The following is a 16,020-nucleotide window of genomic DNA, read 5'->3' as shown; positions in this document are numbered from 1 at the left end:
GATAAACTGAATAAGTCTACAAATACGTAATTGAGATTTACAAGAAATCTTAGCATTAACTAAATAAAAAAACAGCATGTGAAATTTAGTTTATATTGGGTTTTCAGGTTAGTCATGTGTTTTCTATATTCCTCTGTGCAAAAATGCTACATGACTGTCTTAATGAACACCTTTTATTTAAAAAGAAATCATTAATGACCAATTTCTTAACACCATCTTTCATTTTAAAAAAAGAGAGAAAAGGAGCTGCAGAGCAGGTCATTGGACATTTTGTATTTCTTCCATCTTTTTGCAAAGTCTTAGTTAGAGGAGTCTAAGGAAGAGCCCACTGTGGTGGGTCAAGTGTCAGACATGTGCGCCTGCCCAGTTCTGCCAGAAATACAGCGCCTCCTTCTGGACACGTGTTTGCCGCAGCCCTGGGCTCACATGCTCCTCTGTGCGCAGCCGCAATAGGTTAGTCCGGGCCGCTTCGTTTGTTGCGGAATTGTTCTGTGAGCCATTCTTGAAAATGTTTAGCATGTTGCTGCTTTACTATTGCTTTGGGGGGATAATTCCAACCCTTGTGGAGACCAGTGGAGAGAGGCAATTAAGCCCTGAGAAAAGCGAAATATGGGGACCTGGGCTGAAGGCATCGGTTGTACTTCCTGTGCGCTATTTCTATATTCAGGCGGTGGATACGTCAGGAAATAAGTAAGTTCAGAAACAGGCTTCCTGATGTTTGTGGTATATGATTTCTGTGTGTTCTGGTTTTCGAAGAACTGGCTCCTCTGCAGCACTTTAAATTCCAAGATAGGGTGGGGGTCCGCTCCATATCTAGTTATTAACAGTTTTTTTCACCATCCCAGTCCATTTTTCTCTGAGCATTAGAAGTAACTCTGAGTTAGCTATTGTTCCAAATATTTTGAAAGGATTGCCTTAGCCCATCTGTTTCTCTGTAAATATTACTTTGAACTAATTTTGTATACAGTATTCTAAAGAATTGAAACCCAGTTTCAGAAACTTGGTTAATTTCACATTCAGTATCCCTGTCCTATGTTTTCAGATATTCACCTGATGATAAGTTTTTTGAAACTCAAAAAGAAAAGTGAAATCTTATTTCAGAATGAGTGTAGAAAGAATGTGCCAAATCAGAATCTTCTTCATATTTTCTGCCTCTGTCTCTCTCTCTCTCTCTCTCTCTCTCTCTCTCTCTATATATATATATATATATATATATATATATACATTTATTTATGTTTTTCATGAGACAGTAATGGGAACATTGTTTAGTTGCTCAGTATTGACATATATTGGTGACAAAAATTGAACCTGAAGCCTTTGGGGCCTCAGAGGAGTATTTTTTTAGGGGGAGGGGGATATTTTGTTTACTTGTAGAAAACATTAATTTCTCCTCATTAATTCATCAAATTCAAATTCTATTTAAACTTATTTAAATAATTCATCTACTTTTGAAGTTATTGTGTATGTGTGTCTACATATAGAACATGTGCAGTTTGAGGGGAAACATTGTTGGATATAGGAAGTTGTCCAAAAACAAAGGAAAGTTGTGAAATGTTGTCACTTGGCTATAATTAGTATCATTGAGAAATTAAGTACCATCTTAACAATCTAACACTAAAACTCTCAAAAATATATAGGGTGTCATTTAAATCATCTATTACCTACTGGACTTAAGATTTTTTTTTAAGATTTTTATCTTAGAATCACTATTTGACCCACAAATTTCCAGTAGTGGAGGGTAGGAGTTATACACTAATTTGCTAAAAATGCTTTCAGCATTTTACATCTGGAATGCGTAAGTAAGCTTTCTGTTTACAAAGATTAGTAGTCCTACCATTTTCTTGGGCAATTCTCTACAGAAACTTTTATGTTGCCTTGGACATTAGTTTTCCTTTTGTTTTAAAAACAGTTTTTATTTGTAATTAGTAGTGGTATACAAGATTCTAAGATTACATAGTATTGTTGTGCACCACACCCACCACCAAACTTCAGTGCCCCCACTCTCTCAACAATAACCACCTTAGTTTTCACAAAGTCTTAGAGACAGCTTGTTTTCTTGTTTCCCCTTCCATATTATGTGTTTTACTTCTCTAAATTCTAAATATGAGTGGAACCATCCAGTAGCTGTCTTTCACCTCTTTTTTCTTAATTTCTTTATTGGGTGATTAATGGCTTACAATCCACAGTAAAATACAATAGTTTGTACATGTGTAACATTCCCCAGTTTTCCACATAACAATTCAACCCCCACTAGGTCCTTTTGCCATCATCTTCAAAGACCTGAACCACCCCCCCCCCAGCCCAGAGTCTTTTACTTTGGTGCAATACACCAATTTATTTGTTTTAGTAAGCATAATCACCTTCAGTTCCATTTATTTTTTCATATAGGATATAATAACACCTTTTTAACTACAGAGTAGTACTTCTCGGGATATGCATGCCACACCTTCTTTATCCAATCATCTGTTGATGGACAGATAAGCTACTTCTATTCTTTGGCTACTGTGAATAATGAAGCTGTGAACAGAGAGATGCAGAAATCTCTTCAAATCAGTGTTTTCAAACCATTTTAAAAAATGCCCAAGAATAGTATTGCTTGATCACAAGGTAATTCCATTTTTTTTCATTTGTTTAAGAAATTTCCATACAGTTTTGGGATCTTGTCATTCTTTCCACTTTTTTTTTTTTAAATATTTATTTTATTTATTCCCTTTTGTTGCCCTTGTTGTTTTATTGTTGTAGTTATTATTGTTGTTGTTGTTGTTGGATAGGACAGAGAGAAATGGAGAGAGGAGGGGAAGACGGAGAGGAGGAGAGAAAGATAGACACCTGCAGACCTGCTTCACCGCCTGTGAAGCGACTCAACTGCAGGTGGGGAGCCGGTGTTCGAACCGGGATCCTTATGCCGGTCCTTGTGCTTTGCGCCACCTGCGCTTAACCCGCTGCGCTACAGCCCGACTCCCATTCTTTCCACTTTTAAAGAAAAAAAAAAAGTATTTAATTATGAGAGCTATCCAGTTCCCTCTAAGAGAAAAGGAGTAGTGACAAATGTCAGGGACAGAATATGAAAAGGAATCTTAAAATGTAAAGATTGAAGCAAATAATCTTTATGTGTTTGTATCTTAAAATAATCTGTGTCTTATTACTCTTCCATCATAGGTTCACATCTTCACCAGGTGAAAAAGTATTCCAGGTTAAAATCATGGCACCACACAAGCAATTTGCAAAAGTTGGAATCCAAGTTTTAGACAGAAAGGATGGATCCTTCCTAGTAATATATAGAATGTTTGCAAGTTACAACAAACTGAAGATCAAAGTTAAATTCCATCGTCACCACGTGGCCCATTCTCCATATATCATAGAAGGTAACTTAGAACACAGGGAAGCACCACAAACAATATTGAGGAAACCCTAGGAACGCTGTCTCTCCACTAGTTTTCTTCCCCTCTTTAAATAAAAACTGAGCTAGTGAGATGGCGCACCAATCTCAATTCAGATTTTGTTATATTACTATTGTTTTACAAACGTATAATTAACTCATTCTAATATTACGAAGGTGGTATTTTTTCAAATTACCTTCATTTAGTTATCTTTCATTTAAAATATAATACCAAGAACAGAAGTTCTTTGTTTACTTGTAACACTTTAAGAACTTCAGAGTCTGTACAGCAGGCCACTGAAATATTCATTTCATATCAACTTTATCATTAATTATATCAACTTTATCTTTAATTAAAGAAGAGCTATATTCCTCTGATGTTCTTTTATCAGTGTTATTTATTTTGCATTGTCAGGGTTTCTTGCATGCTGTATTGCATTCCTGAGATTCCCCTCCAATTCTATCATCACTCTTTTTTTTTTTTCTTCTGCAGTTGATGTTAGTAGGAAGGTAGGTAAATACAGACATCACAGCACTGTCCCCAACATCATGTAGTTTCTGTCAGTCCCATGATAAACCCAGACTGTCAGGATTCAAACCCACGACCTGGTGAGTAGTAAGACAGGTGCTCTACTGGGTGAGCTATCTTCAGGTTACAGTGTTTACTTATTATTAACTACAAAAACAAGATAGGATAATGGACTCCTATAGCGAATGCAAAAAAGTAAAAAAGAAAAAAAAAGTATCTGCTGGCTTGCTTTTAAATTTGTGTATGTTAAGTCTTACTGAAACTGTTATATCACAAGAATTCACCACAGAAAGTTGTTAATACAGAAGCTGACATTAACAGCAACATTCTGGTACAATAACACATATATTTCATTTTTCCCCCATTGAAATGGCCTTGTTGTTTAAATAGGAAAAACTGGGGAGACTATGCTGAGGATATAAATGTGTGTTTCAAATATAGAGTGATATTATTATCATCATAAATTGTTGGTTGTGTGTGATTAGGTCCGATTTACCATGAGAATTGTGACTGCCCTTTTGAAGACAGCACAGCCTGGCTTCAGGAGATGAACTGTCCAGAAACATTTCCTCAGATTCAGAGAGATCTGACACAGTTTCCTACAATAGATCCAGACATGATTGCAACAGAAATCCCTAAAATATTTGGACAAAAACATAGCTTATGTCACTATACCTTGAAGGATAACAAGGTACAAACTCTAACTGTAGTTGGTTTGGTGGTTGTCTTAGTGGTTGGTTTGTTTTGACCTTTTGGCTACAGCCTGCTATTTTTTTTTTTTTTTCTTTTAATAAAGACTCCTTTAGAGAGTCACTGTGGTGAATTCTACCTCAGTGCATTTTCCAGTTCTGTGCAAACCTGCATAATAATCATTCACTTCTCTATTAGGTTTATATCAAGACTTACGGTGAAGATGTAGGCTTCAGGCATTTCATGAATCCCATACTCCTCTCTCTGACTAGGAAAGTAAGTGTTTCTCGTCTCTTAGGTATGATAAGCAGTTTATGATCAGGTTTTCCAGTATAATTTCCAAAATAGAAATGATAACAGTACCAGGAGTGTTCTGTTTTTGAACTTTATTATAAAACTGTCCTGACATTTTCTGTCATGTAGGATATCTGGATTTATTTCCTGGGGCTGGTATAAGAAAGTATTACTAAATGGGTGACTTCAAAATGCAGAAATGTATTCTCTCTCACTTAGGAGTGCCAGAAGCCCAAAATCACCACTTCCACTTCCTCTGACATCTAGAAAAGAGACTCTTTCATTAGCTTTTCCTAGCTTTGTACACTGCCAGGAATCCTTGGAGACATTAGACGTTCAGCTGTCTCACTCCCATCAATAACTGTGGTCATGGGACCTCTTCCTGTGTGCTACTGTGCCTCCACTATGTCTGTAAAGGGCACTCTTCTATACTAAGCAGCCATCCCACTCCAGTATGACCTTTTAATTGTTTTTAACTAATTAAATCTACATCCATAGTAAACCCCCCACACACACACATAACAGTATTCTGAGATACTGGAATGCAGGATTTGAGTTTTTATATGAAAGAGTGGCACAATCTGAGCCACAAAATATATCTTTAAATTTTTTTAAAATTTTCTTTATTGGATAGAGACAGCCAGAAATTGAGAAGGAAGGGAGAGATAGGGAGAGAGATAAACACCTGCAACACTGCTTCACCACTCAAAAAGCTTTCCTCCTGCAGGTGGGGACCAGGGGATTGAACTCGGGTCCTTGTGCATTGTAACCTGTGTGCTCACCCAGGTGCACCACTGCCTGGTCCCAAAACATATCTTTTGGAAAAGACTACCTTGCATCAACATTACTTTGCTAAATAACCCATTGTGTACCCAAGGAAGATGGAGACTGTGTGCTGAATCCTGTTCCTTGATATGAGGTGTTGTAGCAAGGACCTAGTGGAGTACTTGACACTAATAGAGAGTAATATAAAAAAGTTCTACTAATATATTTGCCACCTGCTTAATAGTCATTTATTAACATATCTTTGTATCTGTCTTGATACGAAATTCTCATGGAATATCTCTGCGTCTTTTTCAAGATTGTTAAGTATTTACAGCAAGGGAATTCTGAACATAGGAGACATTCTCTTTCCTTTAAGCTAAGACATTAGAGTGCTGGCAGGTTGTTCTTGATCATTTGTGTGAAGCCCAGGAAAAATAAGAATTTTCTTCATAAATGATTTCTCAATATACTCCTCAGACTGACAGCACAACTCCTGCCTAAAAAATGATTTTTGTTTTATGCAACAGACATTTTTCCAAGGCTAGATAAAGCAGAGTAGATTCAACATGATCCCGTCAATTGCCTATATAGGCAGCCTTGCTTGGGAATCACTGGTTCTGTCTTTGGTGTTAGTCTTCCTGAGTTGGGGGCCCACCACCAACCTGCGGTGTTTTTAAATAGAAGCATTTGGTTCATTAGCAAAGAATTAAGTTGCAATCCCCACTGGACATATGTTGTAATGATTTTTCAGTAATTCGTTTTGATAATTTTTAGTCTCCTGAAAGTTTTAGGAGTGATTATTATTATTATTGCTGTAGCATTTCTTCTAAGATACGTCAATTGACCAATTTAGGTATATAGAGAGGAAATATTATATATAATATCATATATATATATATATATATATAAAAAACGTTCCAAAAACACTATTGCTTCTGTGGTGAGCTTAGCAGTAAAGCACAGGATTTATATGCCTGATATCCTAGATTTGATCCCTAGCACTACCTGTGCCTGAAATAAGCAGCATTCTGCTAATTTTTCTTCCTTTCTCTCTCTCTCTGTCTCTCTCTAACACACACATACACACACACACACACACACACACACACACACACACACAATGAATCTGAGAAAGTTACTGACTTACTTTTCACTTTTCAAATCAGAGGAATTAGCATTGCCGGAAGCTTGTAAAGCTAACTTTTCATTTGGTACATTTTTCTAATTTTTATTGAGCTTTTATTTCCTCACCTAGGGTCAGGTTGAGCTACAGGATAGACTATAACATTCATTTGACCAAATTTTAAAGACAGGTTAATGCCACTTGAGGAAGAGACCAGGTCAGAATTCCAGGCTGCTAAGAAAGCATAACCACATGTAGCTGCCTCAAGTAACATAAGCTTATAGCAAAGAAGTGAGAGTGAATATGCCCAGCTATGCAGGTCTAACCCCGGCTCTCAGCAGTATGGCTGTATGCATTCCATTTCCTGCCACAATAGGAGAATCCCAATGTATCCCTGTGGGTGTGAAATCCAATAAAACAGGGGCACTTGACAGTCATTGCTGCTTGCTTCAGCAGAACCAGAGGGTGTAGATCTAGTCTGAAATTGAAAATGTTTCTTCCTAAGGATGTAAGTTCATACCAGGGCACAAGAGGTTTTAGTTTTCTGTAAGATAATGTTCCAGACCTAAGGTTTCTTCTTATGTCGCAGGGCTAGAAAAGACTGCGTGTAGAAGGCTTCCTCATCTGCCCACATTTAGAAACATAAGGATCCCCTACTATATGGAATGGGAATAAGCTCTCTGCTTTCTTTTTCCGAGGTGAAAATGCCAGATTTGGAGTTTTTTGTTAACTTGGATGACTGGCCTTTGGGAAAAAAGAAACTCAATTCACTTATCTATCCGATCTTTTCCTGGTGTGGCTCCACGAATTCCACTGATATTGTGATGCCTACCTATGACCTGACACTTTCTGTTCTAGAAACCATGCACCGGTGAGATATGGGGCAATAATTCAAAGCCTTGCTTTTTTCTTTCCTCAACATGTTATATCCCAACAGTTTTTTGTAATGTGGATTTAAAAAAAATTATATATATATAATTACTGGATAGAGACAGAGAGAAATTGAGATGGGAGGGGGAGAAAAGAAAGTGAAAGATACCTGTAGCCCTGCTTCACCACTGATGAAGCTTTTCCCCTGCAAGTGGGGACCAGGGGCTTGAACCTGGGTTCTTGTGCACTGTAATGTGTACACTTATCCAGGTGTGGCACTCCTGATCCCTCCACCCCGAATAGTTTTTGTAATGTGACAATTTGGGAGTCGGGGGGGGGGAGGGGTGGGAATCTTGTATATTCTGTCTTCCAGAACCAGTGTGGATATGATGTCAGTGCAAGGAAACACAGGGCCATCCTGGGAAAGTAAAAACTCTACAGCAGTTTGGAGAGGGCGAGACAGCCACAAGCAGAGACTTGAGCTGGTTAAACTCAGCAGGAAACACCCAGATCTCATAGATGCAGCAGTCACCAGCTTTGTCTTCTCTAAACACAATGAAAATCTTTATGGTCCTGTTGGGAACCATATTGCTTTTTATGATTTCTTCAAGGTATGACATCATCCATGACTGAGCTTTTTTATTTTCCCCAATATTATATATTGCAACTTTATATATAATAGGGAGTAGACAAGGTAAGCACAACATTTTGTGGCTGTAGGGCCTAGAAAATATCTCATTAGTAGAGCATAGGACTTGCAGCAAAGGCTTGGTCCACCTGTATCAGGACTGTGGGCTCAATATCTAGCTCATAAAAGAAAATAGATTTCTTTTTTCAGTGTGGGGTTTCATGCATGTACAATTCCTTTGCTCCCTTGACAACTTTGAATATATATATATATATATATATATATATATATATATATATATATGTATATAGATAGAGACAGAGAGAGAAAGAGAGGGGGAGATAAAGAGGTGGGGGATAGGAAAGACAACGCACCATTCTACCATTCTTAGAGCTTTCCCTAGGGCTCAGATATGGGGCCCTTTACATATTATTTATACTGTACCAAGTAAAATATTTCTTGGTCCATATCTTTATTCTGTGTGTGAGTGTGTGTGACTTTCTAAGGGACTAATTGACAACCTAGCTGTGTACTCAGATCTGATAGTATATGTGTGTGTGTGTGTGTATAAATATATATATATATATATGTATATATATGTATGTATTTCCAGCTGACCATCAAAATAAGCACATTGAGAGCGCTAAAATATTTGTATCATTAAAGACATGTGCATGATTTTACAAATACCTCCCCTTAGAGTCAGAGGATGGCAATAAATTAAAGGAGATAGAAGCCAGGTATTTATTATGGAAGGACCTGGGGAAAAGGGGGCAGGACTTGAAACCCACGTGTGTTTTGCTTGGGATTCTAATGATTGGGAGATCTTTCTATGTCTAGAAATTAGATTGTTCATGTTTCCCATGGAGTGATATATATATATTTCTAATTCCTTTTTTCAAACAGTGGAACACAGTCCTATACTCTAGGCCACAGTGATTTTTTAGAAATTCCTTGTGGTTTTGGAGAATAGTCGGAGAAAATAGAAAGGGGAAAGATCATCAGTCTGTGAGAAAACGGGTGGTTAGTCTGCACTGTAGGTGACCAGGTTTACTTTCCCACCTGGCTGCAGTGGGCATGCTGACATATGTTCAGTTGTCAGTATTTTTCCCTGTATGTATGTCACAGATATTTCACCTAAATGACCTGATACAATACATCCCTTCTCAGAGACTGTTCTGTCAAATAATTGCTTAATCTACCCTGTTAGTTTTTTTTGTAGTTACAGATTATTGGTTACTATGGTGTAATGCATATTTCAATTAATAGCTGATAATTAATAGTTACCTCAGTTTGTTAATTTCTTTTTGACATGTATTACCACCTGACATTTAAAGGTATGCAAAAGGGATGATAATGTAACTCAGCTGAGGAGTTCATGGTTCCCACATGCAAGGCCCTGCATCAATTCCCTAGCACAAAAAGCTATTTTGTTTTCTTTCTTTTGTTACCACCACTTCGCTGGAGTTTCACCTGTGAAAATTCATTTTAGTTGTGTTTCTCCCTCATGAAATTTGTGAGAGAACAATAAGATAAACATGTATCTCTGGCTCAGCCTTTTCGATAAAAGTATTTATTTACCTTTTTTTTTTTTTTTGCATTACTGGGGCTTCACCATCCAGGATGTTTTGTTTTTTGGTTTTTTTCTTTCTTTCCAGAGACACACAGGCAGAAACTGAGAGAAAGACAACATAGCACTGAAGCTTTTCTCAGTGGGTTGCATCCATGTTTAAGCAAGCTCACTATCTAAGCCTTGCCAGTTCTAACAGTGCTTATTAAGTGGAGAAGCCAGAGGGCAAAGTCATGCCGTTTTTATCTGAGGATGTTGAAGCTTCATGTGTGGGAAGGAGAGAAAAATAGAATGGAGGAAAGAAAATGTAATGAAGCTTTTATCCTTGTTTGCTGTTTTGCAGCATAAATATCTGATCAACATCGATGGCACTGTCGCTGCATACCGCCTGCCCTATCTGCTAATTGGTGACAGTGTTGTGCTGAAACAGGACTCCATCTACTATGAGTACTTCTATAATGACCTGCAGCCTTGGAAACACTATATTCCAGTGAAAAGCAATTTGAGTGATCTCTTAGAAAAACTAAAATGGGCAAAAGATCACGATGAAGAGGTAGAGCTTATCTAGAGGCTTACTCTTCCTAGGGCCACATAGACAGGGTTCTCACGTATAACAGAAAACACCTCCTGTGGGTAGTACATTAGGTGAGAATACAGATGTTGAAGTATGGATAATTCTTAGCTACATATATGAGACTAAAAGCTAAACCTTGGAACCTCAGCACTTTATAACAATAAGAAAGACAGAAACACAAATGAGCATCATAGTTAGCCCGATAGGACTCTGATCTCTCATATACATATACAAAAAAGTTACTTTGGCCTTGGGCTCTTTGGGCTGGAGTGATATGAGCCTCAAACAAGATATCACTATGCTAGAATATGGAAAGTAATTAGGAAGATCTATAAGAAATATTTCCATAATCTACAAGAAATAAGAAAATTAACCAAGAAAGTCTAACTGCTATTGGTTTAAATGAATGACTGCATGAAAAAAGCTTAATTAATTGCCAACTTGAATGCAGTGTACAATCCTCACCTTGCATTTAATGTAAAAGTCATTTTTCACTGAATGTTTACCTTTTGTCTCTAAAAGAAGCTTAATTCTAGAAAGCCCAGTATGGCTTCCCAACTGTTCAAGTATTAAGACCCTTCATTTGATCATTATCTGTTAAATATTCCTATTAGAATATGAGAATACCCTTGCGGCCAGGCACTGGTGCACCTGGTTAAGTGTACATGTAACAGTGGGCAAAGACCCAGCTTTAAGCCCCTGGCCCCCAGCTGCAGGAGGAAAAGCTTCACAGAATGCTGTAGGTGTCTCTCTGTCTTTCTTGCTCTCTATTTCCCTTTCCCTCTCTATTTATCTCTTTCTCTATCCAATAATAAGTAAAAATATTAAGGAAAAGAATATTAAACTACTCTCAAAGATAGTTTTCTTGCTATTGTCCACCATATATGTACTCTGAAGGTCAATTTGCATATGTCTGTATGGGGAAACTTTTTCATTAAAAGACAATAATTTGTTCCTGTAGGCAAAGAAGATAGCTAAAGTGGGGCAAGAATTTGCAAGAAATAATCTCATGAGTGATAATATATTCTGTTATTATTTCAGACTTTTTCAGGTGAGTATCTTCTAAGAATGTAAACATACTATTTGTAAGTGAATCTGTTAGGAACAAATCATATTTCAATTAACAATTCCTGAAGTATATTAATAAGAGATATGTTTGTATCTCGGTGGGAAAAAATCAAATAGTAGAATACCAATGTTTAGCAAATGGAGGAGAATTCTACAGCAAAGTGTGGTAATGTAAAAGCTATGTGTTCTGTAGGAAATTCATCTCTTAGCCTGCAAAGCCATTTGACTTCTCTTTGCATAGTATGACGGTGGACATATTACCATTTTTTTGTCTACACAGTACAATTGGACTGGGTTTGCTGATCTCTGATGAGCCATGACTTCTCTCAGAATTGTTTCCATGGGCAAAATTATTTATATGACAATTTGAAATATTTTTAATAATAGTAAACAGATAATTGGCTGTGATACTACTAGGTCTGAATGAGAATGTTTTTAATCTCTTTTTTTAATTAATTAATTTATTTTATTTGAAATGATAGAGGGAAATGGAGAGGAAAGGAAGATAGTGAAGGAGAGAGAGGCAGAGAAATACCTGCAGCACTGCTTCAGTGCTCATGAAGTTTCCACCCTGTAGGTGGGGACTGGGAGCTTGAAACCAAGTCCTTGTACATGGCAACATGTGCTCTTACTCAGGTGAGCCATTGCCCTACTCCTAGTGTTTTTAATATCACATATCTTGAGTTCTACATCTTAGGCTCTACTAGGGAGCAGCTTCTTTCTTTTTTTTTTTTTTTTACAATGTAACTTATTTATTAGTTTATTTATTTATTAATTTTCTTATTACCAGAGGACGCTTAAGCTCTGGTATATGGCAGTATGTGGGACTTTACCTGTGACTTTGGAGCCTCAGGTATGAGAATCTCTTTGCATAACTAGTATGCTCTCTCCCCTGCCTTGCAAGGAAACTTGGACATTGGCAAAGCCTCTAGCAGTAGTGGTGAGCCGTTTTGATGCCAAGGAGTATTGCAGTGATCCCACTCTTCCTTTTAATCTTTTTTTTTTTTTTGGAGTAAAGAAAAGATAAAGATTGGAGAGATTTACTATATGAATTTTTAAAATCCCACGGGGTGTTTTTCATTTTTTCAGTTCCTTAAACTAAATCATAAGCAACAATCCAGAGAATATCTCATAATGCGTACTTAGCATGGATAAAGCAGAAATAGTTCATCCTCAAATTTTAATCTAAAGAATATTATGGACACAATTATTTTCACTGAAGAGCATAAAAAGGTAAAAGAATAAAACAAAACCTACAAACAAGTGGTTTAAATGGGAGTCACACAAATAAGGACGTATCCATTAACAGTAGGATACTAATGTGTAAAGGACCGGACCTCTCAGAAATGTGCTAGTTCTCAAAAATTAGGTGGAGAACTTTGTCCATTATACCTCAACATATGAAAAGTACATGTACCACGTTCTATTAAGTTCAAATGCATCTAGTTCAGTAAAGAGACTATTCAGTGTTACATAAAAAAAAAATTACATCCTTGCAGGAATATGCCAATTTACAAGTGAGTGAGCCCAAAATTCGAAAAGGCATGAAGAAACTAAAATTCCAGACGAAGGATGACTTCTTTCCTTGCACATGCCATCAGAGAAAGGTAACCAGAACTGACTTCTAACCAATTCCAGAGTGAGAATTAATGTCATCTAATCCTCTTTTTTTTCCTTTACTCTTTGAGTCGGGCCCAACTATTGAGTTCCTTCTAGAACCTACAAGCAGTTAAGTCTGCCAGAGATACAGGGATACATAGCACCACTATTAAAAGGAATGTTGCTTAGATTACTTAAGTGAGGTGACTAAAAAACATTCCCCCTGCAAAGAGGAGAAGGCCTTTCTTATGTGTTTATATTCCCTATTGACTTAATCTACCGTTTAAAAAGCGTTTTCACGGCTGTCATCCAAGATCCTCATCTCCTTGTGAGATAGGTTTGACAAGCTCCATCATTCCATCTTGAAGATGAAAAACAAATACATAGCTATGATTATTTATGTTACTAGATATTTAATTTAATCTCTGTGGATAACACTACATGCTGACATCACTTATAAAAGACATGCTTACATAGAGACTTTTAAGGCAGAAATAAAGCTCAGAGGTCATCCAGTAACTACTCTTCATTGTAAGGTTAAACAAAAGGAAGCCCCAAAGAGAATTTAGTCCCAAATCATCCAATAGAGTTATAGCAAGACAGGTACTAAAAACAACAACAACAAAAAATTAGTACCTCATCTTTATTGATTGTGCATATGGCTATATAAAAATACCTACTGTGGCAGAAAACATACCTTGATTGTAGTGGTAGTGGTTGTCTATTTTATGGACAAAATATATATAGTAGGTTATAATATATGTATCATATTTCTCACATATATTTTTGCATACAGGCACATGTAAAAAACTAATCTGGTATTATCTTCAGTAGCATCATCACATTTCTCAGTAGACAAATTTGAAGTTGTGGTATTGTAACCAAAGAGGAGAAAGCAGCTATGATAGTATGACTACTTCTCAAGATGGATTTCAGGGAATAAAGGAATTAACTAGCCAAATTGGTGTGATGGAGCCAACATATACAAGTTTGCAGATTACTATATATTCAGGAATTTTGCACACTGGCTAAATTATGGTAGCATTTATACTATCATCACATGCAAGTGTTTGAGTTGTGGGTTGTTTGTGTATGTGTGTGTATGTATGTATGGATTATTATTACTATTATTATTATAGTACTGACTCGCCACTAACTTACTAACCCTCTGAAGTAGTCCATCATCAATGTTAACTCCTTTTAGCTCTTGCCAAGGCCATAAAGTTAACTAAATCAGAGATTAAATAGGAATTTCCAGGGTTGAATGGTGACCCTCCACCAAATTCATGATTTGGCAACAGAATGCTTCTCTTGGCTCCCAGTGAGCCAAGAGAAGCATTCCTTTCTTCTCTACATTATCTATTTGTCTGTCCATCTCTCTGTCTCCTCCTAAGTTATTTGTAGGAGAGGGCCACTCATTTTGTTCCAGTAATTAAAAGAAATAAGAGACTGGGAGGCCCTGACAGTGATACACTAAGTAGAGTGAATGTATGACCATGTACTAGGAACCTGGTTTAAACACTCAGTTCCCACTTACAGAAGGGGAAGGTTCAGAAACTATAAAGCAATGTTGTAGGCATCTTTCTTTCTTTTGTTCTTTCTTTCTCTTTCCCTCTCTTCCTAACTCCCTTTATTATCAATTGCTCTATCTCTATATATAAAAAAAAAGAAAGAAAAGACTGTTAGGGCCAGGTGATGGCACCCCTGATTGAGTGCAAATGTTAAAGTGTAGAAGAACCTGGTTTCAAGCCCTAGGTCCCCAATTGCAAGGGAAAGCTTCACAAGTAGGGCTGCAGGTGTTTCTGTGTCTCCTCCCCCTTTTTGTTACCACCAGAGTTATTGTCAGGGATTGGTGCAGGCACTAGGAATCAAACCACTGCTCCCAGCACCCATTTTCCCCCTATTTTATTGCATAGGATGAGATAAATTGAGAGGGGAGGGGAGATAGGGAAAGAGAAATATAGACACCTGTAGACCTGCTTCACCACTTGTGAAGCATTCCCTCTATGAGTAAGGAACCAGGGAGCCTTAGCCAGGTCCTTGCATGGGTCTTTGCGCTTTGTACTATGTTTATGTAACTGAATGTATGACCACCACCTGGCCCCTGTTTCTCTCCCTCTCCATCTCCTCCCTCCTCTCTATTTTTGACCGTCTCTATCCAGTAAATAAAAATAATAAAAAATAATACTAAGTAAAAAATATTTTAAAAAGACTGCTGGTGCAGTGAATTCATGTAGGCACTCATTCCAAGGGATAGTCCTGGTGTGAATTAAAAATTTAACAAAAAAAGAAAAAAAAGACTTAGGGACTTATTTTGCTAACTTTGTTCATCTCTTAGTCATTACTAATCCATTATATTCCTCAGACAACACAATGACAGATCCTGTGATGTTTACATTCCCATCATTGTACTCTAAAATGCAATGTGACTTTACTCTTATGTGTTTAAATAATAAATCTAGACCCTACAACTTGGAGAATTAACTGTTTTCCTTTTTTTCATCGTCAGAGGAAATTAACCAAAGTACCAGTAATGCCTGGACTAATATAAGACTTATTTTGCTTCTTAGTTGCAGACAAAAGATGAACTCTGATATTCAAAATAAATTCTCTTTACGTAACTGGGCTCTGAAGATTCTTCCAATATTACAAGAAGAATGAATGTTTTTGAAATATTGGCTCCATGGATAATATACAATCTGATCTGTGGTTATTTGGGTTATGAAGATACCTTTTTTCTTATTGTGCAGTATTTGTAAGGCTGTTCTTTGAAGCACATTTTCAGAATCTTACAATAAAGCTACTTTTATTTTAATGGTCTTCATTGTGTTGATTCTTAGCTATAAAGCAGTCAAAAATGGAGTTCAGAAACTAGATTCCAAATAGAGCAAAACATATCCATTTCCTTAAAAGTTTCCAAAGGTAGGAAAC

The 16,020-nt window shown here is 36.9% G+C and overlaps 1 protein-coding gene across 1 annotated transcript; it reads left to right on the top strand.

Moving 5' to 3' along the window:
• Window positions 1-508: 508 nt before the first annotated feature.
• On the top strand, window positions 509-15,710 carry LOC103112999 (protein O-glucosyltransferase 2-like). Its single transcript, XM_060191899.1, has 10 exons — window positions 509-690; window positions 3,160-3,365; window positions 4,394-4,599; window positions 4,797-4,874; window positions 7,479-7,651; window positions 8,024-8,261; window positions 10,192-10,401; window positions 11,384-11,473; window positions 12,990-13,097; window positions 15,660-15,710. The coding sequence occupies exons 1-10, from the start codon at window positions 509-511 to the stop codon at window positions 15,681-15,683; spliced, it is 1,515 nt and encodes a 504-aa protein (XP_060047882.1). The 3' UTR covers window positions 15,684-15,710.
• Window positions 15,711-16,020: the final 310 nt, after the last annotated feature.

Source organism: Erinaceus europaeus, chromosome 5 (genome assembly GCF_950295315.1).
Source record: "Erinaceus europaeus chromosome 5, mEriEur2.1, whole genome shotgun sequence".
NCBI lineage: Eukaryota > Metazoa > Chordata > Mammalia > Eulipotyphla > Erinaceidae > Erinaceus > Erinaceus europaeus.
This window is presented reverse-complemented; position numbering and strand designations above follow the sequence as displayed.